Below are 27,117 nucleotides of genomic sequence, written 5' to 3'. Positions count from 1 at the left end.
GCCACACAACTACTCACGCCCATTGCCCATTAACCAATTGGTCTAACATGCATGTCTTTGGACAGTGGGAGGAAGCTGGAGTACATGGAGAGAACACACGCATACAAACTCCACAGAAGGGCCACTGCCCAAATCTTGACCCAACCAAGGATCAAACCAGCAACCTTTTTGCTGTGAATCCACAGTGTTAACCCATGCAACCCATGGCCATTTTATTTGATATTATTATATTTTAACAGGTAATAAATACCAAGGACAGACTTTCATTCAGGGATTGGATTCTTTTTAATGCTGCTGCACCTTATTTTTACATCAAATCCCGCATTTTTCATATCCTGTGATATTTAATAGTGAATTATGACTGTTATTTTCTCTTTCCTTTCCAATTTGGCATGGATATTTGTTAAGTGTGATTTTGCATTTAGTATCTTTTGGTTTTATTTTGTAAATAAATCTGGTCGCGGCTTCCCCTTTAATGCGGGCAGGATGACGTCACTGTTGCGGGAGGAGGAGGGGGGCGCCGGCTAACGCCATTTTCACGCCTCACGCAGAGCTAGCGGACAGGAGAGCTGTCATTTACAGGTCTGAACAAGTTTTCCGGCAACCAGATGCCGCTGCTGCTGCCGGGGTGGTTTACAGGAACAGTTGCGGCCATGCAGGCAGCGGAGAAGACGCCTCTCCAGAATGGCTCCGTCTAACTTCAGTGTGTTGACAGATAGCTGCTAGGTGGCTAGCATGTTGCTAGCTGGACACATTATCAGCAGCTGATGCGGTGAAGTCCGTCAGCAGAGATACTCCATCCGGACCATTTCTAGCGCCTTATATTTTCTACAATCACAAGAATAAGTTGTTGAGAGAAGAAACAACAACTCCATCTGCTAGAAAACAGAGAGGAATATTACAGTGGAGCTACATTGGCAGCGAATGTCCCAGAAAACGGTGAGGATGATTTCGTATAATTCCTGGATTGCTGCCTGAAGCTAATTAACATCTTTCCAAAAATATAACTTGTCAATTGTTAATGTTTAATTTTTCTTTGTGCAGATTTATTTAAATTAGTATAATTTAATAATTAAGACAGCCTTGATTGGGATAGTTAGGTGGTCGATGGGTTGTATTTATTTAGAATAAAGGCATATTGATGTCAGGGTTAGTTCAGAGTTAGCATTGTGGTTTGACAGGAAAGTAGAGACTAACTGGTTCTTCAAGTTAATCCATTTGTAAGGGAGATAATTTGGGCAGAGCAGCAGTCAGGTACTATGTGACATGGCTGAAAGTGCCTGTCAGTCAGAGGAAAAGCTGAGAAAGTGTTGTTTGACTCCTGTTTGTCATGTGATGGAAGTGTCCTCTCATTGATATTCACAGCTGGAAGTCTGCTGAAGGCTGCCTGTGTTGAGCTTCAGAAACACTGGATCCCAGTGTGGCTCTCACAGCTGGGGAGGAAAACAAAAACTGAGGCTTGTCTATGAATATTTGAGGCATGCAAACTCACAGTCTCACAGAATAATAAAAGTCTATTGAGTGTGTTTGAGCTTATTTCCCCAAAGGAGCATTCATAGCAACTTCCAGGGCTCCCTGCTCAGATACCTCATGTTGTTTGTGAGACACATTGAAGAGGATGAACACGAGAGGTGTGTTGATGCAGCAGGTTTAGTTTTATCCTGGTCAAAGTGGTTTAAAAGCAGGTGTCAATTTTTTGCTGATAGACTGATAAACTTATGTCTGTGTCTAAAAACGCAGGAGATGTGAATTTTAGTCTTACTTGTGTTTGTTATTGGTTATACATACTATTATTGATGAGTGATTTTCAGTTTTTCTTTTATAAAAGTGTGTTGTCATGGACTATGCCGTCTGTTGTTGATCATTTGTATATCAGAAATTTGCACCAGACGATGACAGTGGTGTCTGTTGCTTTCCATTGTGGAAAGAAAAAAAACAGGACTGGAAGTTTAATATTCTGCTTGAATCAGGTGACATTTGAGTTTAATGTGTCCAGGTGTAAGGAGCAGTGTATGAAAGCAAGCTTAAAGTCATTTTTATCCTTTAAAATGACTTCTTAAGTTTCCTCAGACCTTTTAAAAGTTGTTCAGTTGTTTGTTTTCTTGCCAAACATCATTATAACTTTGTAATGGGGCCTCCTGTTTGTTGCTGTTTACATGAGGCAGTAAACATGTTTTCATCCATTTTTTAGAGTGATTGTAGTTTTTAACCATTTTTTCTCCTTGTGCTTGAGATATTTCTTATAGAGTTGATGCACACTGGGGGCTAGAAGTAAACTGAACAACTTTGCTCTGCTGCAGCTGGAAAAAACTTTCTTCATACTGATTACATGGATAAATGACATTTCTGGGACTCGTATACATGGACAAATAAGCTGAATATATGGTTCAAAAGAATGACTACACAGCTCTGTGTTTTTCTCTTGTTTATGGTCAAGACAGCTGGCTTGTTTATGTTCTGCAAAGTTTTCTTTCAGGCATTTGTGACGTAGCCTAAGAAATGATTCACAGATGCATATGAAACCCATATGTTTCCATCTGCTTTGCTCTGCCTCTGTGATCGGAAGGATTATAGTTATGAAACTAGCATAGATGGACCTGTGTTTAGATCCTGGAAAGGTTAGCAGTGGACAGCCTTCAGAAATGATGAGTATAGATCAGGTCACTGGTTGAAAGTTAGCCTCAGTTAGGTCATCAGTTTGCCTATAAAATGGACAAAGTGTGAACAAGTACAAGGATAATCACTGTAATTTATGTCTCTTCCACAACAAGATGAAGAACCTTTACTGCCAAAAGAAGTGAGACGTAACTTAGGGTGCATTACCATCAGGATTGATCCGAATTAGACTTTGTTTGGTGCGTTCGCATTTCCCCAAACGAAGCGGACTTTCCAAGCAAACAGACTCGGATTTGGTTAAAAAAATTCTGATGTGAATGTGTCCTAAAACTTCATGTCTTCTCACATCATTCTTGTAATGCTGAGTTGCATTAAACTGATTCAATGCTATGTGAACAACCAGGTCTAGAGCTAAATGTAAACTCCTGAATGATTGTAAAATAGATAAAAACATTCTTTAAAACCATTGATACGTTTAAGTTGACCTTTTTACACAGAGCCATCATCTGTAACCTGCTACTCTTGTCTCAGGTTGTGAAAATGGAAATATCTTTATTTATTCTCAAATTAATATCCAGATTAATAAGTTTATGGCAGGAGGTGTAAAAGTATAATTTTGACATTTGACTGCATCTCAGACTGAAGAGTTTTAAATCTGACTGTAATATGATGATAGTGCTGCATGTTGTTACTGTTTACCACGGGGACTAACTAATATTGAACTTTATAATGGGTTTAGAGGGAGGAAAAGGCAAACAGCCTCTTTTAAGCAGCTGTAATATTTCATTATTCACACTAAGTGTAATTCTGATAGGCTATAAAAAGTTCTGCTGGTGCCAATTAATCAGCCAGACTGACGAATTTGTGGACATTTATTCAATTCAGCTGTAAAATAGCAGAAATAGGACCTAAACTTTCAGAAGAGAGTGAAATGTTTTAATGTCAAAAGCTAAAAATGTACCCAGAATATTCTGTAGATATTGTTAAGCTGCTGGGGGTTGCAGTAAAATGCCGAGGCCGTTTCTGTGGATCAGATCACCTCTGAGTTGTTCACTGAATCAAATGATAGATGTAATCTCTTTCCCAAGGCATGCTCGTTGAGTAAGGGGGAGGCTGGCACAAATTAGCACACCAGGTTTTAGAAAGAAAGAGAAATTCTTTCAAAGCTGAATCACTTGGGTTTCTCTTTCCCACGTCTGCAGACTCATAGGACCAGATCTGTTCATGGTTATCAGCAGTCCCTCATGTCGTTTCCCATGTTTCAGCCATGCAGTGTCATCTTGTGACTGGATGATCTTTCTTTAACCCCTTTTCCTTTGGCTCTGAAGCTAATGTGGTCACATGATACATTAGATACAGCCTAATGGTGAGGATGGTGAAACTGGGATAGTAGCAGACGTGCCAAATTAAACAAAATCTACATAAAATAACAGTTTTATTGTAACTAACTAACCTGATGTGAATCCAACCTTAAACAATGTGTAATTAGCAGACGTTCTGTCATGTTTTATTTATTTGTAAGGGATCTAATCATCTCCTGAGTTGCTAAAAAAAAAAAAAAAATCCTGCAGCAGTGATGAGTTTGGGGATTTAATCCACTTGTTTAAAGCATGTTTGCACTGATCAGCATCACACAGAACAACTAAAATCACTTCACTTCACCTTGGTACTTGTTTAGAGAGGCGAAAGTAGGAACAAGGACAAGGATAATCCCTGTAATTTATGTGTTTTCCATAAGAAGATAAAGCTGAAGAACTTTCAGACCTACCAAGACAGGCGAGGGGAATTTATGGAACATTTAAATGAGGATAGTCCGCTAGACTCGCTCTTATTGGGGACTCTGCTCAGCTGTAGGGAGGTGGTCAAACCAGCCAAACCATTAGAACAGTATATTCCCATTCCCACTAAAGGTGGCGCTGCACTGGTATTTAGTTAAAGAGAAGACAAGACCCGCTTGAAGAAGGGTTAAACATGGAGACGAAACTATGGCTGTTATGGCCTCTTATTGTCTTATGCAAGTATCCTGCAGAAATACACTGCAGGAAATTCTGCAAATGCAGGAAGTGACTGTTTTTTTGCAGTCCACTTCCCGCTTGATATAGACCGAGACCTGCGTTTGTAGGTGGACCGAGTCCTCTTTTCCCTTGGTGCGTTCACATTTCCCCAAACAAAGTGGACTTTCTGAGCAAACGGACTTGGATTCGGATCCAAAAGGCTGTTGTGAACGTGTCCTAAAAACCCGCTGTTCACCAGCCCTCGAGGACCAGGATTGAGGATCCCTGAGCTTTACGACGGGATCCCAACCCTCAACCAGCAGGTCCTGAAGGTCAGCCAACATGGTTGTCATGGTCACTTTCATAAAACCAAACCATCATGTCTTTACTCTCTCTAAGATTATATATCGTACAATTACTGAATTATTTGAGTTGTATCGTAACAAACAGATGACATTTAACCATAAATATGAAGAAAAATCATCCAGAAACTGTGATTTCTACATGTTTTCCTTTTGTGTCCGACAGATCCGCAGATCTTCATGCATAAAGCCCAGATTAAACACTTCTCTCTTCTGTAGCTGGTAAAAAAAACCTCCCATATCCCACCTTTCCCCAGGTGTCCCCACCATCCTCAGTGTCAAGACACTTATTTACTTTTCAGAAGTAAACTTCATAATTGCCTCTCTCTCTCTGTCTCTCTCTGGGGTGCCATGTGTTGTTGGGTAAGAACAGGGAAATGGTGTGTTTTCATGTTCACGGGGATAATTGATCTGGTTTGATTTTTCACTCTTTAAACAGGCGCCTTTCTGCACGCTGTTCAGCTGTAAAGCAGAAGTCGTTAAACGGTGCCCAGATTCATTGTGAGAACAGCAGATTCGTGTGTAAAGCATCTGTTAGGATCTTATTCTCGGACATTTGAGGATTTTCTGCCGTGTTCATCTTAACAGAGCCGGAGTTGAATCATTCAAGCATTTATTTGTCCCATCAGTCCAGAAGAAGATATTCTGCACATCTATGAATCCTCCTCACCTGGAGCTGCGTTTTTTTTACCTCCCCCTCCTGCGCCATGTTCGTTTCTTCCTGCTCATCTGATAGGCTGCAGGCTGGTTGCTGAGTCACATGGAGCGATCAGGGTTGCAGCCCCCCCCCCCCACCCCCACCCCCACCCCCCCAGTCCGCCTTGGATGTCAGCTTACCATTCTCCTCTGCTCGGAAATAAAAAATGAGAAATCTAAAGGCACATCAGGACAAGTCTGCTGCCTTCAACTGGTAACACAGCAGCTTTTATACTGGTCTTGCTGGTTTATTGCAGCATCACAGACTGGACCACCATCAGCTCTTTTTCATTATGATCCTTTCACTGAGCTGCAAAACTTCACCTTGTTGGGTGTTTCAGTGGAAACGCAGTGCAGAGTTGGTCTTGTGTGTTTGCAGAGACTTACTAAGCAGCGTGCTACAAGTGCTGCTGAAGCGCTCAGAGCTAATCCTCTTAAGTGTGTGTGTGTAATGAATATAATGCAAAGAAAGCGAGGGCGTGGTGAGAAGTAGCACACTGGAAGTGTACTAGTAACCATGTTAAGTATACCAATATTAACATGGATTAATTATCATATATGCTTGAATGTATAAGTCAATTTGACCTATTTCATACAAGAATGTAGTTTTTTTTTTTTTACTCAGAAAGGCCAATTCAGGATCTGATTATGTTCTACGAGTGCATTATGTCACCACCAAGAAGCTCATCAGGACAAAGACTTTAATCATGAATAAGAATTTCTAAACTACGTTTTATGATTCATGCTTAGAAATATTCCACGATCAGATTCTTTTCACTCTTTATTAACATGACATGATTGTTTAAGTTAGTGTTGATTATATTAAATACATTTAGATAGAAATCATAAGAAACCTGGAAGATGGGAAAAAAACAATCTGAAATGTACGACTTGTTTCAGAATTTTTCCCTTAAAGGTGGAGTATGTAAGATTTTGAATATTTTCCAAATAAATTAACTAAAAAAATAACTACAATCATAATTAGATTTTTTTTTTAGATTAGATTTTTAATTAGGTTTTTTTTAAACATGTAGGTTCAAGTCTGTCCATATTTGATGCGTTATTAAATTACAAGTTTAATTAATGATGAAGACCCTTCTTAAATGTTTGCCTACCAGTAAAAAAAAAATTTGCTTTTTGTCATTAATTAAACTTGTAATTTAATAACGCATCAAATATAAACAGACTGGAACCTACATGTTCAAAAAATTATCTAATTATGATTGTAGTTATTTTATTAGTTAATTTATTTTGAAAATATTGAAAATCTTATACACTCCACCTTTAAAATATCAGCAAATGTGTTAAAAAATAATTAAAAATGGATTAAAATGAAAGAGAACCAAGTTTAGCTTTAAATTATTATTTAAAAAAAGAAATTGCTTAATTTATTCTGAGCTAATTTGTGTAGTTTGTGTTCTGCTCAAAGGCACATCGAGTTGAACCAGAGAAGGAAACATGAATATTAATCATTTCCTTCGTCCTGAACCACCCAGACAGCTGAGCTAAGAAGCATCCAGTCAGACACACATTGGCTTTATTTGATTCACTGTTGTTTCCCACCTTCGGGCAGGTATTGATTAAAAGGAGGTGAATTACTAGCAGGGTAATAAACGACTGTGTGTCTCTATCAGACCTGAAAGGTTGGTAGGATGACGTCTGTGCCATCTTTATGCTGAGTGTGAGTATGCTAAATTTGCCAAACATGTAGGTTCCTTTTGGGTCTAAAGTATGACGATTGCAGGACAAGTTAATACTTGTGTTAACACCTCTGGGTTTTTACATGATGAGCTACTTTTGCTTGTTTTTGTACAATATATACAATACAATATTGATTTTATTTTAAGGTTTAGTGAAGATATAAAAGGGTAAATTTGCTTCATACAGTATTTTTAATGGTATGCAAGTGGAACAAAAATATGCAGAGTTGACAGTTTTATTTCCTTTTTGTTCCCGTTAAACTGTGCAGGATGCGTGAGGACATGTCCACCATGGTGTGTGTGAAGGAGGAGGAGGACCCGGGGGAGAAACTGTCCCAGGATGAAATCATCTCCCGGACAAAGCAGGTGATCCAGGGGCTGGAGGCCCTGAAGCAAGAGCACCACTCCATTCTGGATGGCCTGCTGGGCACGCTGCGCTGCCTGAAGCAGGAGGAGGAGGGCGTCCTGGTGGAGGAGAAGTCGCACATGATCCGCAAGTCCCTGGAGATGCTGGAACTAGGACTGAGCGAGGCTCAGGTAGGCATCAAACCGCTGTATAAGATAGATGCAACATGCTGATGGCTTGGAGGAGGAAGGGACTGATTAACCATTAAGCTGCAGATCTGTTTGATGCACATCTTTATTTAAATATAGGTATAGATATGTTGTAAGAAGTGGTTATGTTCAAAGCATGCTGGAGAAATCTCAGTGATAGGACCTGAACTACATGTTTATAGTCCTGTAAAACGCTGATGGATGAAGGGTGGAGGCAGCAGAAGCTTTCAGAACAGAGACAAATATATGAAGCAATCCATTTTTTATGCAGGTTAAACATTTAGAAAGATCTGCAGCTCTATTAAAGACATTTATTATGACAGATGAGTGCATTTTACTGAATGTAAATAACAATTATCATAAGTGGACAGCTTGAGCACAGGTGCATGCAAAGTCTGAATAATTCATCACCTGCTGTGAGTCTGAATCTGCTCCAGATGTGAGCTGTCGGTGGAGCATAAGAACTGCTGAAGAGCTGATTCCTTCAATAAGGAAACACACAGATAGCAGCTATTTTTACCTGCATTGGAAAAGCCTACGCTCATGACTGCAGCTTGTCTTCTTTAGAGTTTGTGTTCTAAATCTAAACAAAGTGCTTCTCTACCCAGGAAATATGATAATAAAATGACTGAAAGTTGTAGGAAGTGTGGGTGGTGATGTGAATACAAAGAAGTCCTCCAATGAAAGCAGACATTACAGAGAACGTTTTTCAGTCTGGAAGGGAAATTTCATATTAAAAAAACCAAAAAACAAAACAGAATTGCTGACAAAGTTTAAAAACTAAGAAGTACTTGTGACATTTTCGCTGTTGGTAAATGCCGATGAGTCACTGATGAGTCAATGTTGGAGTTTTATCCTCATTTTCATCTCCTGGCAGACTCTCTCTAATGAAGGTACACTCTTGCAGCTTGTTGCTTATGACTTTTGTGAGGTGATATTTTCCTGCTTAAACAGCTCTAATTCCTCTGAGCTTTAAAACCTTTATCTAATTACATATCTCCCAGCCTTCTGTCTCACACAGTGCGCTGCGGTGTGGCAGCGCTTTTCATCTAAACGCCTCAGAGTTACATTAGCAAGCTTCTTGTTTTTATGGGTAGTTTTAGTATTTTTTACAGCACAGTGTCTTGAACAGAATATTTAAAATGCTTCAAATGATCCTAAATATCATAGTAGCGAAAGAGATTTTAGTAATCATACTTTTGATTAGTTACTTTTTTTTTTTTATTTGTTTCACAATTTTCAAAATCGATTTTGTTTTAAAAAAAAAAAAAAATTTTTTGTAACAAAAAATCGTTTTTTTTTAAAAAAAAAATTGTTTTTATTGATCTTTTTACTTGTGTTCTTGCTCATTATAGCAGCAGAATGATGATCAGTCTAATGTGTTGTTTTTTTTCCTCATTAAAATCAAGAAAGATGAAGAGCAAAAAAAAAAGTTTTATACATTTCTTTTTTGTTTTTAATCTACAAAAATCAGCAACATCAAAGATTGGGAGAATCACAATTTAAATCGAATTGGCACCCAAAAAAATCTGGATTGAATCGAATTAGGACAAAAACATATCGACACAGCCCTATTAGTTACTGATACTATTATAAGGGAATTCTGAGCTTAAGCTTAAAACAAGAGTTCATGTCATTTAAGGCCTTATTTCTGCTTACAATATGCTTGTATTATGCATCATAACCTACTGTATACATCAAACTCATTTTCTGAAACGTGACGGAGAATATCCAGCCTATTACAGCAATAATCATGTGAGAAGCAGGTTACACCCTGGAGAAAATCAAACGACATATTTTACGAATAATTCGCCCCAAACCCCTGCCTTTGTTCAGGTGATGATGGCCCTGTCGAACCACCTGAGCTCGGTCGAGTCAGAGAAGCAGAAGCTCCGCGCCCAGGTACGCCGGCTCTGCCAGGAGAACCAGTGGCTGAGAGACGAGTTAGCTGGGACGCAGCAGAAACTGCAGAAGAGCGAGCAGAGCGTGGCCCAGCTGGAAGAGGAGAAGAAACACTTGGAATTCATGAACCAGCTTAAGAAGTATGATGAGGACCTGTCCCCCTCGGTGAGCACTCAGGTCTACATCTAGAAATGGGGAAAGGGCACAGTGATCCATTTTTTCACATAGCCAGACATAGCGAGGGTGTATTCACACCTGGCAGGTTCAGTTTCTGGTGGTTCAGATGAGATGTAGCTCATATCTGATCCTTACTGTGCTGTAAATGACTTCCTGGATCCAGACTCTCAACAAACTCTGCTGGGTCAGATAAAGACATGACTACAGACATACAAACAGGCTGTACTTTGTAATTTCATGCTGATTTTGAAGCTTTATTCTGACAGTGTAATGAACTGTTGCCTGTCACAGGTTGATATAGGCGTCTGTGACGCTGTTTTCTTGCAGCCTGACTCCGTGTGTGCAACACAGAAACTTAAGCTACAGGTGAAACATACCTAGGGCTGGGCAGATAATCAAAACCGCCATTCAGAACCAAAAATCGATGTAATCTCGCTTATATAAATTATTTAAATAGTTAGAAAATGTAACTTTCTCTATAAATCTAGATTTAAAAAAATATAAATGAACATGTATTTAAACTGTTTTATTTTTATCAGTATCTGTATAGTCATAAAAAAAATATCAGTCAGTAAGCTGTGAGGCTGAAAAATGAAATGATACTGAAATAATTGCTAATTAATCGTGATTGCGATGTATTGATTTGAGGTCATATCGCTCAGCCCTAAAACTACAGCAAACACAGCCGATGTGCATTTGGAGGTGGTGGTTTGACTGTGGTTAAAGACACACACTATTCAAGTCATAAAGATGGAGTAATTTTCCCTCCTTTTGTTTTGTTCTGTCCTGTTCATTCGTCCTTGGTGTCTCAGGAAGAGAAGGATTCTGACTCGAGCAAAGAAACTCTGGATGATCTCTTCCCAGATGACCAGGATGACCAGGCTCCAGGCAGTAAGTCTTCCTCTTTACATGAGGCTTGCTCTGTACTATTCTTGCTCAGATTTTCTGACACTAGTCTGGCTTTGAAACGGAGTCCTTTAGAATTAAAGCGTGTCATGTAATAAAATGCATCTACCCACTCATTAGACGTTCAGTTTATCATATAATGTTTGATTGTTGGTTCTTTGGAGGTAATCATTGCTTTTCTGCAAGTTAAAGATCATAAGATTTATTTCTTATTATTCTTTCCTATTTTTCCACATTCATATTTTACATGATTTCTTTCTTATTTCTTTTACTGCAAAGACATGCCCAACTTGTGACTTTTGTGTTTTATTGCATGATGGTTAGATATTTAAGGTCAACATAAAGTTAATCTGTTCACTGTAAAGGAATAGTCCAGGCTGGGCAGAGAATGCCTCACCATTACATCGTACACTAAGACTGTTGTACAACACTTCTGCTTAATACTTTTATCATATTAAACTGGCTAATAAGATAAACTGTTGAGAAACCTAAACTTGTGTGAAATTTATTTAGTTTATTTATGCAATAGATGGTATAAAAATGACAATTCAGGCAACATGTGCAGGAAAAAAGCAGTCCAACAAACTTCTGAGGGAAGTGGTGACACAGTCAGTAAATAAGACTGCATTTTTTACATTGCTTCATATATAACCAGCTTTTATTCAGTTTGTCTGCTGCGCTTTGCGTGCTGTGTTAAGCAGGAGCCATAAATTATAACTAGACAGTTAGAAACCGTCTGAAAACACAGAGCTGGTAGGGAGGAATTAGTTGGAAATAAAGGAAGCTGAAGATTTACTTCCTGTTTCATGAGTTTTAATAAAATGAGTCTCTTTAAATGTCAAAAGTGCATGAATATAAAGTAAGAAGGATCTGACATGTCTCGTAGCTTTGGCGAAGCAAATACCAGCGTAAGCGTATCAATGTCCGGATGTTTCTGTAGATTTTTTATTGAACTTGTTGACATGAAAGATTTTACATCGCCCTGCTTTAAAGGGAAGACTGTGATACGTTAATGTACAGCGCAGATTGTTGGTAAAGTTTAGTGAGTTAAATGTGTGAAAATGAGACAAATAGATGTAGACGCCTTAAATATACATCAGTTTTCCTTCACACATCTTCCTGCTTAAGTGTCAGAGATGACAGTAATTACAACCAGGTCATTTCATGATGGTTAAATACAAACCTAAAGAAATCATCACCTATTTTTCTTTGCATGAAATCAACGTTTTAAAGAAAACACCACAGTTAAGTTATGTATCTTCCAGAGAAGTTTATGTAAGAATTAAATATAAGAGATTAAATAAAGACGGAATAGAAAACCAGAGTGAAGAAAGAGTTAGGGATGGGCTGTGTTTATGGAGAACCAAGACACCATCTCCCCCTCTGGCATTAATCCTCTCAGTGAAGCAGTCGCCTGAGGCTCTTCATGTGAGTTGAGGAAGCTGGGAGAAGATTAGATGTCTCTCCTCCCTGAGCTTATTCAAACTGCCTAAAAAGCTTTTGAAGTTTTGGTTAATTGCAGTTAGGAGGATGAAGATAATGGTGATGACAGCTCTGCAGTTTTCTGAAGACTTGAACACAGTTTTCCTGAGCAGATATTTACACGTTGCTCACTTTGTTAAACGTAAACTGATGAATGAGCTTCTAAAAGTGTTGTTGTGAAATATGAATTTGATGTGAAAATCTGTCAGAAACATGAAATACTTTATCTAATGCTTTTAAGATTATGACTAAAATTATAATCACAATTATTTTGACGCTGCACGTCGTGGTGTTCTAGACTCCGTATCGTACATTATAACTGTCTAGTGCACGGTTCTGAGTTGTTTAATCCGCTTTTACCGCTTATCTAGGAACTATTTTACGTTGGCCCCGATGTATGTTTTATGCCAAACAACCGCTGTCAGGCTACAGCTCGTTTTTCTCATTTACCTGTTAAAAGACAGCTAATCTGAACCAGTTGCTATGGTAACGCCTCGTAATGGAGTGATATTACAGTGTTTAACTCACCGAACTACGTATAGGAAAATAATGCAGCCAGTTGTCACTGACAATGGTATAAACTATGTTTAGGTGAACTTCCACAACCTACTGCAGTTATTCTACATTGACCTGCAGCCGGAACCGACTGAGACTGGCCGCCTGGGAGTGCTTTAGGACGGGAGAGGCTCCCGCTGCTCCTTCCTTACAGTAACTGCAGAACAATATGTGCCTTCAAGTCAGTCGCCAAAACACCAGAAAAGTCTCTAATAACTCCAGTAAAAGTTGCTAGATTTGTCGCTTTTAACAAAAAAAGTCTCCAGATTTAGAGAGAGAGTCTCCAAGTTGGCAACAGTGTCTGAATGAAAGCAAAGCGGCTGTGGGAGGAGTTTACAGCACAGCGCTGCACTGCCAGAGACGCTCGATTAGCAGCTGAAGACAGCAGCAGAGGAAACTGCAGAGAGAAAAATAATCCTTTTGTTTTTATGATTGTTGAAAACCCAGATCGTAATTGAGATTAAAATCCGATTAATCGCCCAGCCCTATTTTAAGAATGTATATGTGTTCTTCCAAAAAATTAGTGGCCTGATCCTGATGATTGCACCTGGTCATATTAGTAAACTTACCGGCCACTTTATCAGGTTTACCTTGCTGGAACTGGTGCTAAACGGGTCGTCACGCATATTGCGCTCCATGAGAATCTAATAAGTTGCTTGCAGTCTTTTATTTTACATTTCCTTTGGCAAACCAAACATGTTTTCCACAGACCAATAAAGCCTCTTTGGAACCTAAAGATGTATCCATTTTTTTATAATGGCGACTTGTCAAAACATTTCAAACGTGTTTAAAACGTGGACTGTAGAAGTGTTTAAACCACCACCAGCGGAGCTTGCGCTGGTAGACATACACTTGTCCATGTAATTCAGCGAGAAAAACAATGATATTTTAAGATTTATGCTAAAATTTGTGACTAAATATTGCAGTTATGAACTAAACAGGAGTCTCTAACATTAACATTAAGTTACTGTTATGTTTTAATTGTGTCATATTTTTGATGCCTTCCGAAATGCCGTCTTTCTGCTCTCGGGAGTTTTAGATGTAATGATCAGGCTGCGATAGGTCCCTTTCGATCAGTAATGATGGAATTATTTGTATATGTTGTCCATTTATCCATTGAAATAGAACTACAATCCCACTTAGCTGAAAAAACTACTTCTGTAAGTCATCCAGACTGATCACAACAGTGTACCCAACGTCCAGCCTATCATATACTGTGACGATCCCGAGCAGATCTGGTACCTACACTGGCCCAGTTGGACCCACTTAATCCTTCAGAACACTTTTGGTGTCATAGATACAACAAGGTTTTTTGGAGATTTTGCTCCATATTGACATGATTGCATTCTAGCATGATAGCAGTTTCTGCACATCGTCCTAATGAGAATCTCCCGTTCCTCCACATCCTGATGAGAATCTCCCGTTCCACCTCATCACGATGAGAATCTCCCGTTCCACCTCATCCTGATGAGAATCTCCCGTTCCACCTCATCATGATGAGAATCTCCCGTTTCACCTCATCACGATGAGAATCTCCCGTTCCACCTCATCCTGATGAGAATCTCCCGTTCCACCTCATCATGATGAGAATCTCCCGTTTCACCTCATCACGATGAGAATCTCCCGTTCCACCTCATCACCATGAGAATCTCCCGTTCCACCTCATCACGATGAGAATCTCCCGTTCCACCTCATCACCATGAGAATCTCCCGTTCCACCTCATCACCATGAGAATCTCCCGTTCCACCTCATCACCATGAGAATCTCCCGTTCCACCTCATCACCATGAGAATCTCCCGTTCCACCACATCATGATGAGAATCTCCCGTTCCACCTCATCACCATGAGAATCTCCCGTTCCACCTCATCACCATGAGAATCTCCCGTTCCACCTCATCACCATGAGAATCTCCCGTTCCACCTCATCACCATGAGAATCTCCCGTTCCACCTCATCACCATGAGAATCTCCCGTTCCACCACATCATGATGAGAATCTCCCGTTCCACCTCATCCTGATGAGAATCTCCCGTTCCACCTCATCACCATGAGAATCTCTCGTTCCACCACATCATGATGAGAATCTCCCGTTCCACCTCATCCTGATGAGAATCTCCCGTTCCACCTCATCATGATGAGAATCTCCCGTTTCACCTCATCACGATGAGAATCTCCCGTTCCACCTCATCACCATGAGAATCTCCCGTTCCACCTCATCACGATGAGAATCTCCCGTTCCACCTCATCACCATGAGAATCTCCCGTTCCACCTCATCACCATGAGAATCTCCCGTTCCACCTCATCACCATGAGAATCTCCCGTTCCACCTCATCACCATGAGAATCTCCCGTTCCACCACATCATGATGAGAATCTCCCGTTCCACCTCATCACCATGAGAATCTCCCGTTCCACCTCATCACCATGAGAATCTCCCGTTCCACCTCATCACCATGAGAATCTCCCGTTCCACCTCATCACCATGAGAATCTCCCGTTCCACCTCATCACCATGAGAATCTCCCGTTCCACCACATCATGATGAGAATCTCCCGTTCCACCTCATCCTGATGAGAATCTCCCGTTCCACCTCATCACCATGAGAATCTCTCGTTCCACCACATCATGATGAGAATCTCCCGTTCCACCTCATCCTGATGAGAATCTCCCGTTCCACCTCATCATGATGAGAATCTCCCGTTTCACCTCATCACGATGAGAATCTCCCGTTCCACCTCATCACCATGAGAATCTCCCGTTCCACCTCATCACGATGAGAATCTCCCGTTCCACCTCATCACCATGAGAATCTCCCGTTCCACCTCATCACCATGAGAATCTCCCGTTCCACCTCATCACCATGAGAATCTCCCGTTCCACCTCATCACCATGAGAATCTCCCGTTCCACCTCATCACCATGAGAATCTCCCGTTCCACCACATCATGATGAGAATCTCCCGTTCCACCTCATCACCATGAGAATCTCCCGTTCCACCTCATCACCATGAGAATCTCCCGTTCCACCTCATCACCATGAGAATCTCCCGTTCCACCTCATCACCATGAGAATCTCCCGTTCCACCTCATCACCATGAGAATCTCCCGTTCCACCACATCATGATGAGAATCTCCCGTTCCACCTCATCCTGATGAGAATCTCCCGTTCCACCTCATCACCATGAGAATCTCTCGTTCCACCACATCATGATGAGAATCTCCCGTTCCACCTCATCCTGATGAGAATCTCCCGTTCCACCTCATCCTGATGAGAATCTCCCGTTCCACCTCATCCTGATGAGAATCTCCCGTTCCACCACATCCTGATGAGAATCTCCCATTCCACCTCATCATGATGAGAATCTCCCGTTCCACCACATCCTGATGAGAATCTCCCGTTCCACCTCATCATGATGAGAATCTCCCGTTCCACCACATCACCATGAGAATCTCTCGTTCCACCACATCATGATGAGAATCTCCCGTTCCACCACATCATGATGAGAATCTCCCATTCCACCACATCATGATGAGAATCTCCCGTTCCACCTCATCATGATGAGAATCTCCCGTTCCACCACATCACCATGAGAATCTCTCGTTCCACCACATCATGATGAGAATCTCCCGTTCCACCACATCATGATGAGAATCTCCCATTCCACCACATCATGATGAGAATCTCCCGTTCCACCACATCATGATTAGAATCTCCCGTTCCACCACATCATGATGAGAATCTCCCGTTCCACCACATCATGATGAGAATCTCCCGTTCCACCACATCATGATGAGAATCTCCCGTTCCACCTCATCATGATGAGAATCTCCCGTTCCACCTCATCCTGATGAGAATCTCCCGTTCCACCACATCATGATGAGAATCTCCCGTTCCACCACATCATGATGAGAATCTCCCGTTCCACCACATCATGATGAGAATCTCCCATTCCACGACATCCCAAAACTGCTGTGTTGGGCTGGGATCTGGTGACTGTGAAGGCCGTTGGAGTACAGTGAACTCAATGACTCTGTTGTGCTGTTGACTTGTTCCTGTGATGAGTGCAGACGGAGACGGTCTACTGCTTGTTCTTTGTGTCGGGAGACTTTTCTGTGGTCTGTGTTGGCGATGCTGTTTATCCACACTGGCTCTTTCACTGTGAGCTGTAGAACTGAATGCTTTTAAAAAGAAGCCCTTTTAGGGTCTCTCCTTGACTTTTGCTTTTGTTTAAACATTCCTGGATACTTGCTCACACATGGACAGAGAAACATTATACATATCTTAAGTATTGCCCTCGTACTGGAAGCGCAGGCTGCCAATAAGCTGTGGGTTAATGGGGTAATTTTTCATGTGCTTGCAGGGCAAACTGGGACAGATGGACAATATATTTGCTGTGTCAGCATTGACCCATTTACTGTAAAAGCCCTCCTATGTTTGATATCTCATATTTTTGTCCATTTCTTTTCTAACTTAATATCTAAAGAGTGAGAAAGCACAAATACCATTTACAGGTAATGAATCCACCTTAAAAGCTCTGTTTCCATGTCTTCCTGTGGTATGTAGAGGAGCAGCATGAATGAATTCAGAGTTTTTAACCTCTTCCTGTCGATGAATTTGCTGATGTTAAATCTGCAGCATGTAATCAAAACACTACATTATTTTCCAAGCATATATTGGAAATATTTCAGACTTTGTTTTCTTTAATTGGAAATTTGTCATTTTGATTTATAAATGATTTCTTGTCCTGTGTAGACTGATTTAGTATTTGGACAGAGAATACAGTCTACAGAGGTCAAATATGTTTATTTTCTATAAATCGTTCCTGTTTGAATGCTTTCAATAACAATGATACAATGCATAAATGGATCTATAATAATTATTGAACATATTCTGCTTTCTATTTTTACTTGTTCAGTCCAACCGGCTCACGGCAGCGCTGCAGCTGCGGCGGCCCAGCAGGGTGGCTATGAGATCCCAGCGCGTCTGAGGACCCTCCACAACCTGGTGATCCAGTACGCCTCCCAGGGCAGGTACGAGGTGGCTGTGCCCCTCTGCAAACAGGCCCTGGAAGACCTGGAGAAGACCTCCGGCCATGACCATCCGGATGTAGCCACCATGCTTAATATCCTAGCACTGGTTTACAGGTAATCCATACTGGTCTGCAATGAATCATTGATTAACTGGGCTTATTTATGCTTGTATTGATCCTAAGAAGGTAGTCTATTCGAACCATCATGGTACAGCCTAAAGGGTACATTTAACATAATTAAGTTTATTTATAATTAATAACGTGAAACATGTTTCTTCTTTTGGTACTGTGGCTGTTTTTCAAGCCTTCCCAGGAATTCCTGTTAGAGGTGTGCAATAGATACAGACGTTGTACAAATCTGCCTTTTCTTGAAACGAGACAGAGGCATGTGATCGTGATGGCGCTTTTAGCCTTTTGTCACCCTTACAACGCCGTGGCATGCCCTCTAAAACCTCTGGCATGTACTGTGTGACTGGTGTCGCAATGAGAGCTTGGTGCCTCCATGTCAGACGAAGCCAAACACGCCTGACACAAGCAGTAATTTACAGTACAGCAGAAGGACCAGACAAGCGTTCATCTTTCTGCCCAGGAAGACCAAAAGAAAAGAAGAACTGGACAAATATTTCACAAGGCTGTTATTTTGTGTTTTACATGTATAAATCTCACTCCAGAGTTTTTTTTTTGCTCCAACCTGAAGGAATTAAGTCTGTTGTCGGCTGCTTGGTGCGTTGTCTGTGGAAACTGCAGCAGAAAATATTTTAACCATGTCAGCTAAAAATAATGGACTGCTCGTTTAAATTGTTGGCATAGTTTATGACTCCTGTTTGTCTTTCAGTCCATCTTGGTCTGAGTCTTTTTGCTTCTGTCTGTCAGGGATCAGAACAAATACAAGGAGGCGGCTAACCTGCTGAATGATGCTCTGGCCATCAGAGAAAAGACTCTTGGCAGAGACCACCCAGCTGTAAGTACAGCTCTGTTGCCCTGAACGGTTAGAAAATATTCTGTCATTGTTGTTATCATTCTGTTCATACAGACGTCCTTCCTGATACAAGGAAAGATAGGTATTAAATTCAGAAGATGTAAAAAAAATCTGCAGATATTGTTGTTTCAAAAGGTATCGTGAGCACTTTGGGAAACATGTTGATTGTAGGAAAAATAAGGATTCTTTAAAATTTAGCAACAAAGGTAGCAGCGGCTCAGCATAAAACTCCATTTACATAAAAAAAAAAAAAAAAAAAAAAGGTCAGCACCACAACCGCTGCTCAGTAACACATTAAAAGGTTTAATTCCAGTTTGAATAAAACATTGCTCAGGGAAAATATGGTGTACCATACTTTTCACTAGTGCTGTTAATAATTTAATTTAATTTAATTTAATTTAATTTAGTTTAGTTTTGTTTTTATTTTAGTGTTTTTTCTTATTTTTTTTATTTAAAATGGAAGATTATTAAATTGAAAGGAAATTTCAAAAGCTTTATTTCAAGACAAAAAATTTTTTTTTTAGAAAATTTGATCCAGGAAATTTTATTTTAAAGTAATTTTAATAAAACAAGTATAAGAAATTTTAATTTGATCAAAAAAATTCTGTTTTTTAAATTTATTACAGATATTCTTTCAACTGAAAAAAAAAAAAAAGAATAAAAAATTGTAACGTTATTTTAAATCTAAGAGAGTCTGTTACTGACTCACATCAGCTACCAGGTAATGTATAAAGGCAGAATAAATCCTTTTACTTGTTAAATAAGTTTTTTTTTTTTTTTGTTCTCATGCTCCTGGTATCCTCCATCCTCTGGTATTCGGCTTTTTTTTTTTTTTTAGCTTTAATGGTGTCCTGGTTTTCCCTCAATAATCAATAAAACTAACAAGAAAATATCATCGCATCTTTGTTTCTGCTTCTTACAAACACAAACAACAGAATAATTTTGCCTTTTTTTTCTAAAATAAGAATTAAGTAAAAGTTGTGAATTTGAAATTTCATTAAATATGTTTTGTTTCACTTTCTCATTTTATGCAGCTGCTGTTTTTCAGTCTTGTCATATCAGACCGATTGTTTGTTAGAAAAGTGTCTAAACAACATTTCTTCTCTGCAGAAATAAAATAAAGTTCATCAGTAAAACTTAATACATGATGGAAGTGACAGGATAAGAAAAACACAAAAGCTTTTGTTTGTTTCCATATTTACCAGCATCATATTTAACACAACACGACAATAAAAAGAAGACTGAATACACATTTTAACTTTGACAAAGGCTGTGATGAGCAGCGTGGATGTGAATCGCTGATGCAGACGCCGTCTCACATGTTTGTGGGTGTATAAACGGGTCAACTAACTGTGTTAACCCCAGCAGGCCTATGTCTCCACTGTTTGGACCCTCATCACTCTAAAGAAACTGAGGTTAGCCCTCCTCTCGCATCTTCCGCTCAGGCTCTGATCTGGACGGGATTTTTTTTTCTAGTGATTCATTATTTGGAAAAAAAAATCTGATTTGATCTGAATCTGATTTACAGCTTTGTTTTGTTTCCTCTTCATCTACCTGCCTGTCTCTTCATCTCTTTATCAAAGTTTAATACGTTTTAATAAAGACTCGCTAAGCTGTTGAAGAGGCACTCCTCCTCTCTGCTTCGGCCAGAATAACTGGAAGATTTAGGGAAAAAGCACGTCTGCTAGCAGACACGAAAGGACCCTGACTGTACGCACCGGCCAGGAATGTGAGGCATCCAGGCTTTGAGTTTCTCCGGGATGAGTCCAGTTCCTGAGACGTCTGAGAGAAGCTGCCTGTCTGATCTCAGTCAGAGCCTCGTCTACTTTGGGATTTTACTTCTAGCTCAGTTTGTGAAACTGTATTTATTCATTGGATAATTAAATGACGTTCTTTTCTTGATATTTTGAAGTTCAATGTGGCGATATTTCATCATTTTGGGGTGTTTGTGAGGACACAAAGGAGTTCAAAGATATTTTAAAGTAAGACTGAAGCAAGCTCATTCTCTTATCCCGAACTTATGTTGTTGCCTCCTCGTCCTGAATGTGTCGTCCTTCCTTCTTTCCTCCTCCCCTCTCTGTTCACCAGAATATGGTGTGAATCAGATGGAACCTGTAGGGAGCTCTGCAGAGTTTGTCCTCCTGCAGATCCACCATTCAGCTGATTTGGATCAAATTACAGCCCACCACAATCACTTCCTGTTTCTGCACATTGTTTTTCTCACCTCAATGACTCACTAAATCAGTGACCTTACTGCGGTGACGGAGTCTTCCATTTGCACTATTAAACACAGGAGAAGATGATTGAGGTCTGTAAAACGTTTTTGGATAATTCATGTCATTGTGTCCCTGTTAGGTTGCTGCCACCCTCAACAACTTGGCGGTCCTCTATGGGAAGAGGGGGAAGTACAAGGAAGCAGAGCCTCTGTGCAAGAGAGCGCTGGAGATCAGAGAAAAGGTGGGTCCAGACGGATAGAGTTCAATAATTAACCCTTAAAACTCTGCTAGAAGTCCATCGCCTGGAGAGATATCGCTCATATCCTCCACAGTTTCTCAGGAACGGTGGTGTTTACGATGGATAGCTTACTCTTCATGCGATCTACAGGCATTTATATCCCATCCACTGTAGTGTTTGATCTCTGTGGTAGAGCCGCGATAATGGCTCTTGATATTTATCCCATTTTTGTAAATAAAAAACAAAACTTTCTGCTTCATTTCTAGTTTAGCTTGTCCTTTACGATGCCACATTTACTGAAAGATTCCTTCTACATGATCTTAGTCTCATTATCTAACAACGGGGACAATCCTGTGAACAAAATGTCTGGATGGTGACTGGGATAAAAAGGGTTGAGCTTCTGCAAAATGTTGTTTTTACATTACAAACTGGCTTGGAGAGAAATGACCAAGTTGCACAGCATCCTGAACAACTTTAAACAGATGTTTTCTTTTTCCTTTCTAACGTTACGTTGGACCATGGTGCATCTTTACTGGAATAACTGTGATGGATGAACCTCTCACAGTTTGCAGTAATTCTGAAGACGATTAACAGTAAATTTCTTCACCCATCTCCCTCACGGCACCGCTATCCTCTTTCACATAGCACTTTTGCTTCATCAGCGAAAAATAAACAAAGACACTGTTTTTAATCCACTGCTGAGCCATGCACGAGTGTGTGCTTACACACAGCAAGCCGACGCATCAGTCTAGGCTTGAATGTCAAATGGCCTCATCATCTCCAGCAGGATGCTTCTAACCAGGCCAGTCTGTCCTTATCTCGTCAATAAAGGTCCAGCTTTGGACCTTTCTATATGAACATCATCCAGAGTTTATACATGAAGACGGCTCAAGTGTTGGTTGTTTGGAACATCCCAGGCATGCCATCTGTTGGTCTGTGTAGATGTACGTTTTACTGTTAGGAAAACCTCTCATGGCCTTATGGGGGGTGACTTTCTGGAAACAAAGGTTTGCAGGGGGTTGCTGGTGGATTTGCTCTCAGCTTTTTCTCTGGCAACATGAGACGCAAATGGGAACAAACCTGGGAAATGGCTTTACGAGATGTAAAATCTGCAGACTCGTGTCAGCTTTTACACTGAAGAACTTACATTGATCATTTAAATAAAATATAAATAGATTATATACATTTTTATATATAAATCATCTATTTATATAAATGATTTATTTAAATAAAACATTTTCATCCTAAAAATGATATATTTAAATAAAATATATTTATATAAATAAAGATTTATTTTGATAAAATTTATTTTATAAAAAAAAACTGAATGAAAACAAATTTATTTTATATAATTCATTATAAATTTAAATAAAATTTAATGTAAATAAATTATGAATTATTTCAATTAAATTTATTTTAAATGAAATGATTTATTCAGATGAACTTTATTTTATCTAAATGAATTATTTATTTGAATAAAATACATTTTATATAAATGATGATTTATTTAGATAACATCTATTTTATATAAACTATGATTTATTTAGATAACATTTATTCTATAGAAATAAATGAGTTATTTAAATAAAAATTTTTATAGAAATAAATGATGATTTATTGAAATAGAATTTAATTTATATAAATGATCTATTTAAATAAAATTGATTTTATATTAATAAATGATTTTTTATGTCGATACAACATGGATATTACATTCCATTGTGTGAACATGTCCTGTCCGACTTAACCTTGGTGTTCAGAAACGGGAATTATGAGTCTATGTATCCAAAGTGTTTTCAGTTTCACATCTTGTTTTATGCTCCAGCAAAGCTCAAAGTGCAGAATAAATTTCTTGCTGTCTGCTCTCGGTTTTTGCTTTCAAACAAATCCTCCGCCTCGCTGCTTCTCTCGCTGCTCAGAAAGAGACGTCAGTTGAAGCCCTCAGTTAAGCTGCACGACTTGCCGCTGAGTCTTCCTGCACTCGCAGGAACACTTTCACTGCAGTGTGACTGCAGCAGAGTTGCTGAATCAGCAGGATGGTTATGTAGCAGCTCAGGAAAATCAAGTTTCCACTGATTTTGGTGCGTAGCACAAGAATGCAGCTGCTCAGAGAGCCGTGTTTGGTATTTTGTGTGATCGAAGAAATGTCAACGTAATGCTGAATGAAGTGGAATCACCTTTCCTCTGAGATGTTTCTCACGATGTTTTGCTTTCTTTGTTTAACAATAGAAGCACATTACAGATGTGTCAAAGCACTTTTAAGGAATAACTTCATGTTGTGGCTGTTTCCAGAAGATGAAATAAAGTGGTTTTAAGTATTATTGTTCTTTTTCAGGGCAGATAGATGCAAAAATATCAAATCAATCATGGAGAAAAAGTATCTGCTTAGATCCTTTTTTCCTTCACAACTACCTTAATTCCTGTGCCATAGATGTTGGAAATGTTCTGCAGAGCTTTCGCTCCATGTGACATGATAGCATGCAAGCACGACAACAGTTGCTGCATATTTATTGGCTGCACATCCATGTGTCTCCTGTTCTCCCACATCCCAAAGCTGCTCTGTAGCACCTGGATCTGGTGACCGTGGAAGTCGTTGGAGTACAGCGGCGTACAGTTGTCACGTTGGAGAAAGCAGTTGGAGATGATTTGAGCTTTGTGTCAAGGTGCATTCGGCTGCTGGAACACTGTTGTCCGTACTTTCATAATGTTTCCACCATAGACCATAAATGAAAGATGAACAGAGCCTCCACCGGTTAAAAGTGAAGCCAAGTGCATAAAACTGCAGTTCCCCCTTCATCCCCTGGGGGCTGCAAAACAGAGCAAGTCCCCATAGACTCACATGTTAAAAAGGCCAACTTCACAGCAGAAATAAACATTAACAGCAGACATAAACACGTTTACGGCAGACATAAACACGTTTACGGCCTGGTTCAAAAATCCATTTTCGGTTTAACAGGTCAGGTTTACCTTCATGACAACTGTGGGGGGAGTGAATTTTTTTCTAACTTGCCCGTTTAAAAGTAATTTAATCTTGAAGTTCTGCATATTCAGGGGCGTGTCCTTTTGATTGACAGGTACCCGATCTCCCGCTTTAAGTAAGAAGAACATGGAACAACTGGTGTTTTTAGCCGGTAAACGTGACTTGGTGTCACCTTACCTCCGTTAGCTGGTTAGCTCCTGTTATCTCCGGGTTAGCTCTTAGCTACAGAAAGCTCCGAGTTCGCTCGATGTCAATCATCCACCATGACACTCACAGCCCCCCCCTCAGCTCCACTTCTTTGCCCATATTTGTATTTTCCGGGCGAGACAATGTGCATGCCCCTGCCAAGACGGCAATGGTAGGAACCGCCCACCGAGCTTCAATTCAGCTCTTCAGAAACCAGCAACCCTGAAGAGAGATTTGAAGATTTTGGGGGACCTGAACTGATTTTATTCGTTCGTTCGTTTGTTCTTCTAACCCTTTAATCCGATGAAGCATTTTAAAAACTTTTTAAAAACATTTTCATGTTTTTAAGCTTTACTGACAATTTATTCACAGTAAAAAAAAAAAGAAAAAAAAAAGGATAATTCCCGTTATGGATCCATGCCACAAAGCCTGATTCCTGAAGCTGTTAGATGTGTTACGCAGCAGGGAGGAGGACTGACTGAACACTCTGGTAAACTTTCCTCTGATAGTTGGTGATGATCACAGGAGATGCTGTGTGTTTTCAGCAAGAAGGGAGGCAGCGTTCGCACCCTTACAGTGCTGTGAAATGAAACCACAAAGTTCCCCCAGAGAACAGACGGCACGATGTTTCCAGATTTAAGCTTAACGTGACACCTTTTCTCTCTGGGTCGTCCTTCCTTTTCCAGAGAGCAAACAGGCCAAGAAGCTCTTTTCTTATTGTTTCCTGAACGTTTCCACACTACTCTGCATCTTCACCTTCGTCTCTGCTGGTCTATCAGACGAAACTCCCTGCAGCTTTCTCGGTTTAGTCACGCAGTTTAATGATCCTTCAGCATTTCTTTCATGCTCGCCACACTCAGCGGCGATGCCTTTAAGCCTTCTCAGCATGCAGGAAGAGCTTACACTGCTGTCGCATCCACTTTGATGCAAACATTCACGTTTAAAGATTCCTTCTCCGCTGCCTCGGTGCAGAAGAGAAGCAATTAAATTCTGTGATTACTGCAGTTTAGTGTTTTGCTGCTTTTCTCCGACGAGCCAGAAGTCTCACTGCGACACAAGTTCAGCCTTTCTGGATTAAATCACCTGCACGAAGTCCAGAAAGCAGCAGCTTCAGATTTCATTTCTACTATTATTTTAAGGATTGTGTCCACGTGGTATAAACCCAACATCAGCAACCAGCCTCATGGCAGACCTCTCCGTCCTCTTCGTCAAAGTTGTTCAGTTAGCCATAAAGATTTAAATCACATCATAGAGAACTTATTTTTTATATATATATATATATATATATATATAATTTTTTTTTCAAATAAAAATAATTCATTATAAAGTTTTTGTCATTTTTTATTGTTTTTATTGATCTTTTTACGTGTCTTCTTGGCCATTATACCCGCAGAATGATTTAGCTACTGTGTTGTTTTTTTCCTAATTGAAATCAAGAACACTGACAAAAAAAAAGAAGAAGTTTTGTACCTTTTACCTGAACAATTAGACCTTAAGACCCATTTTTATTCCTTGGCTTTTAACTCAGTGTGAGTCTGCTTCTGGTCAGTGTGCTATATTTTGGTTTTATTTAGATTTCATTGGTTTTATTTACTTTTTTTTAAATTTTATTTTATTTTTATTTTTTTTAATTCCTTGTACGGTCTATTGTTTTATTGTGTAATTAATTTATTTAGTCATTTTTGGCTGCTGTTCAGCACTTTGTCCGAGCTTTGGTTGTTTTAAAGGGTTTTATAAATAAAGTTGAGGTAAATTAAATCTGCAACCAAATAATCGGAATCTAATCGAATCTGGATAAAAGCATATCGTCTCAGCCCTAGTATATATCGTAGAAAACATATATACTGGGACGGGTGTTGGAGGGAAACGAGGGAAACGAACTTGAGTACCGGTCGGTCATCATGGACTTTGTGAACTGGTGTGAGCGCAACCACCTGTGCCTGAACACCAGTAAGACGAAGGAGATGGTGGTCGACTTCAGGAGGAGGACATTACCACACCTACTGGTGAACATCCAGGGGGAGGACATTGAGGTAGTGGACAGTTTTAAGTACCTGGGTGTTCACCTCAACAATAAACTGGACTGGTCTCACAACACTGATGCCCTGTATAAGAAGGGCCAGAGTCGCCTCCATCTTCTGAGGAGACTGAGGTCCTTCGGAGTCTGCAGACCTCTGCTCAGGACATTTTATGACTCTGTAGTAGTCTCTGCTATCCACTACGCCGAAGTCTGCTGGGCCCCGGGCAGCACAGATCGGGACAGGAAGAGACTTAAGCTGGTCAGGAGGGCCAGCTCTGTCCTGGGCTGCCCACTGGACTCTGTAGAGGAGGTGGGTGAGAGAAGGGTGTTGGCCAAACTCACATCCATCATGGACAACAGCTCTCACCCACTGCACCAGACTGTAGAGGAGCTGAGCAGCTCCTTAAGTGTGCGACTTACACACCCTCAGTGCAGGAAGGAGCGCTACCGCAGGTCCTTCATACCCACAGCTGTTAGACTGTACAACTCCACTGTATAAATAGTGCAGATGCAGATGTATATATCT

At 40.0% G+C, this 27,117-nt stretch overlaps 1 protein-coding gene across 2 annotated transcripts in view; it reads left to right on the top strand.

The window, feature by feature from the left end:
* The first annotated feature begins 522 nt into the window (after nt 1-522).
* klc1a (kinesin light chain 1a) overlaps nt 523-27,117 on the top strand; it is a 51,972-nt gene continuing 25,377 nt past the window's right edge. For both annotated transcript variants that reach the window (XM_079262058.1, XM_079262059.1), the window contains exons 1-7: nt 523-939; nt 7,638-7,905; nt 9,760-9,990; nt 10,815-10,893; nt 17,859-18,087; nt 18,846-18,933; nt 21,307-21,408. In XM_079262058.1, coding sequence (XP_079118184.1) covers nt 7,639-7,905; nt 9,760-9,990; nt 10,815-10,893; nt 17,859-18,087; nt 18,846-18,933; nt 21,307-21,408 — 996 coding nt within the window. In that variant the 5' untranslated portion in view covers nt 523-939; nt 7,638. The remainder of the gene's footprint in view (nt 940-7,637; nt 7,906-9,759; nt 9,991-10,814; nt 10,894-17,858; nt 18,088-18,845; nt 18,934-21,306; nt 21,409-27,117) is intronic.

Source organism: Telmatherina bonti, assembly GCF_933228915.1.
Source record: "Telmatherina bonti genome assembly, chromosome: 22".
NCBI lineage: Eukaryota > Metazoa > Chordata > Actinopteri > Atheriniformes > Telmatherinidae > Telmatherina > Telmatherina bonti.
This window is presented reverse-complemented; position numbering and strand designations above follow the sequence as displayed.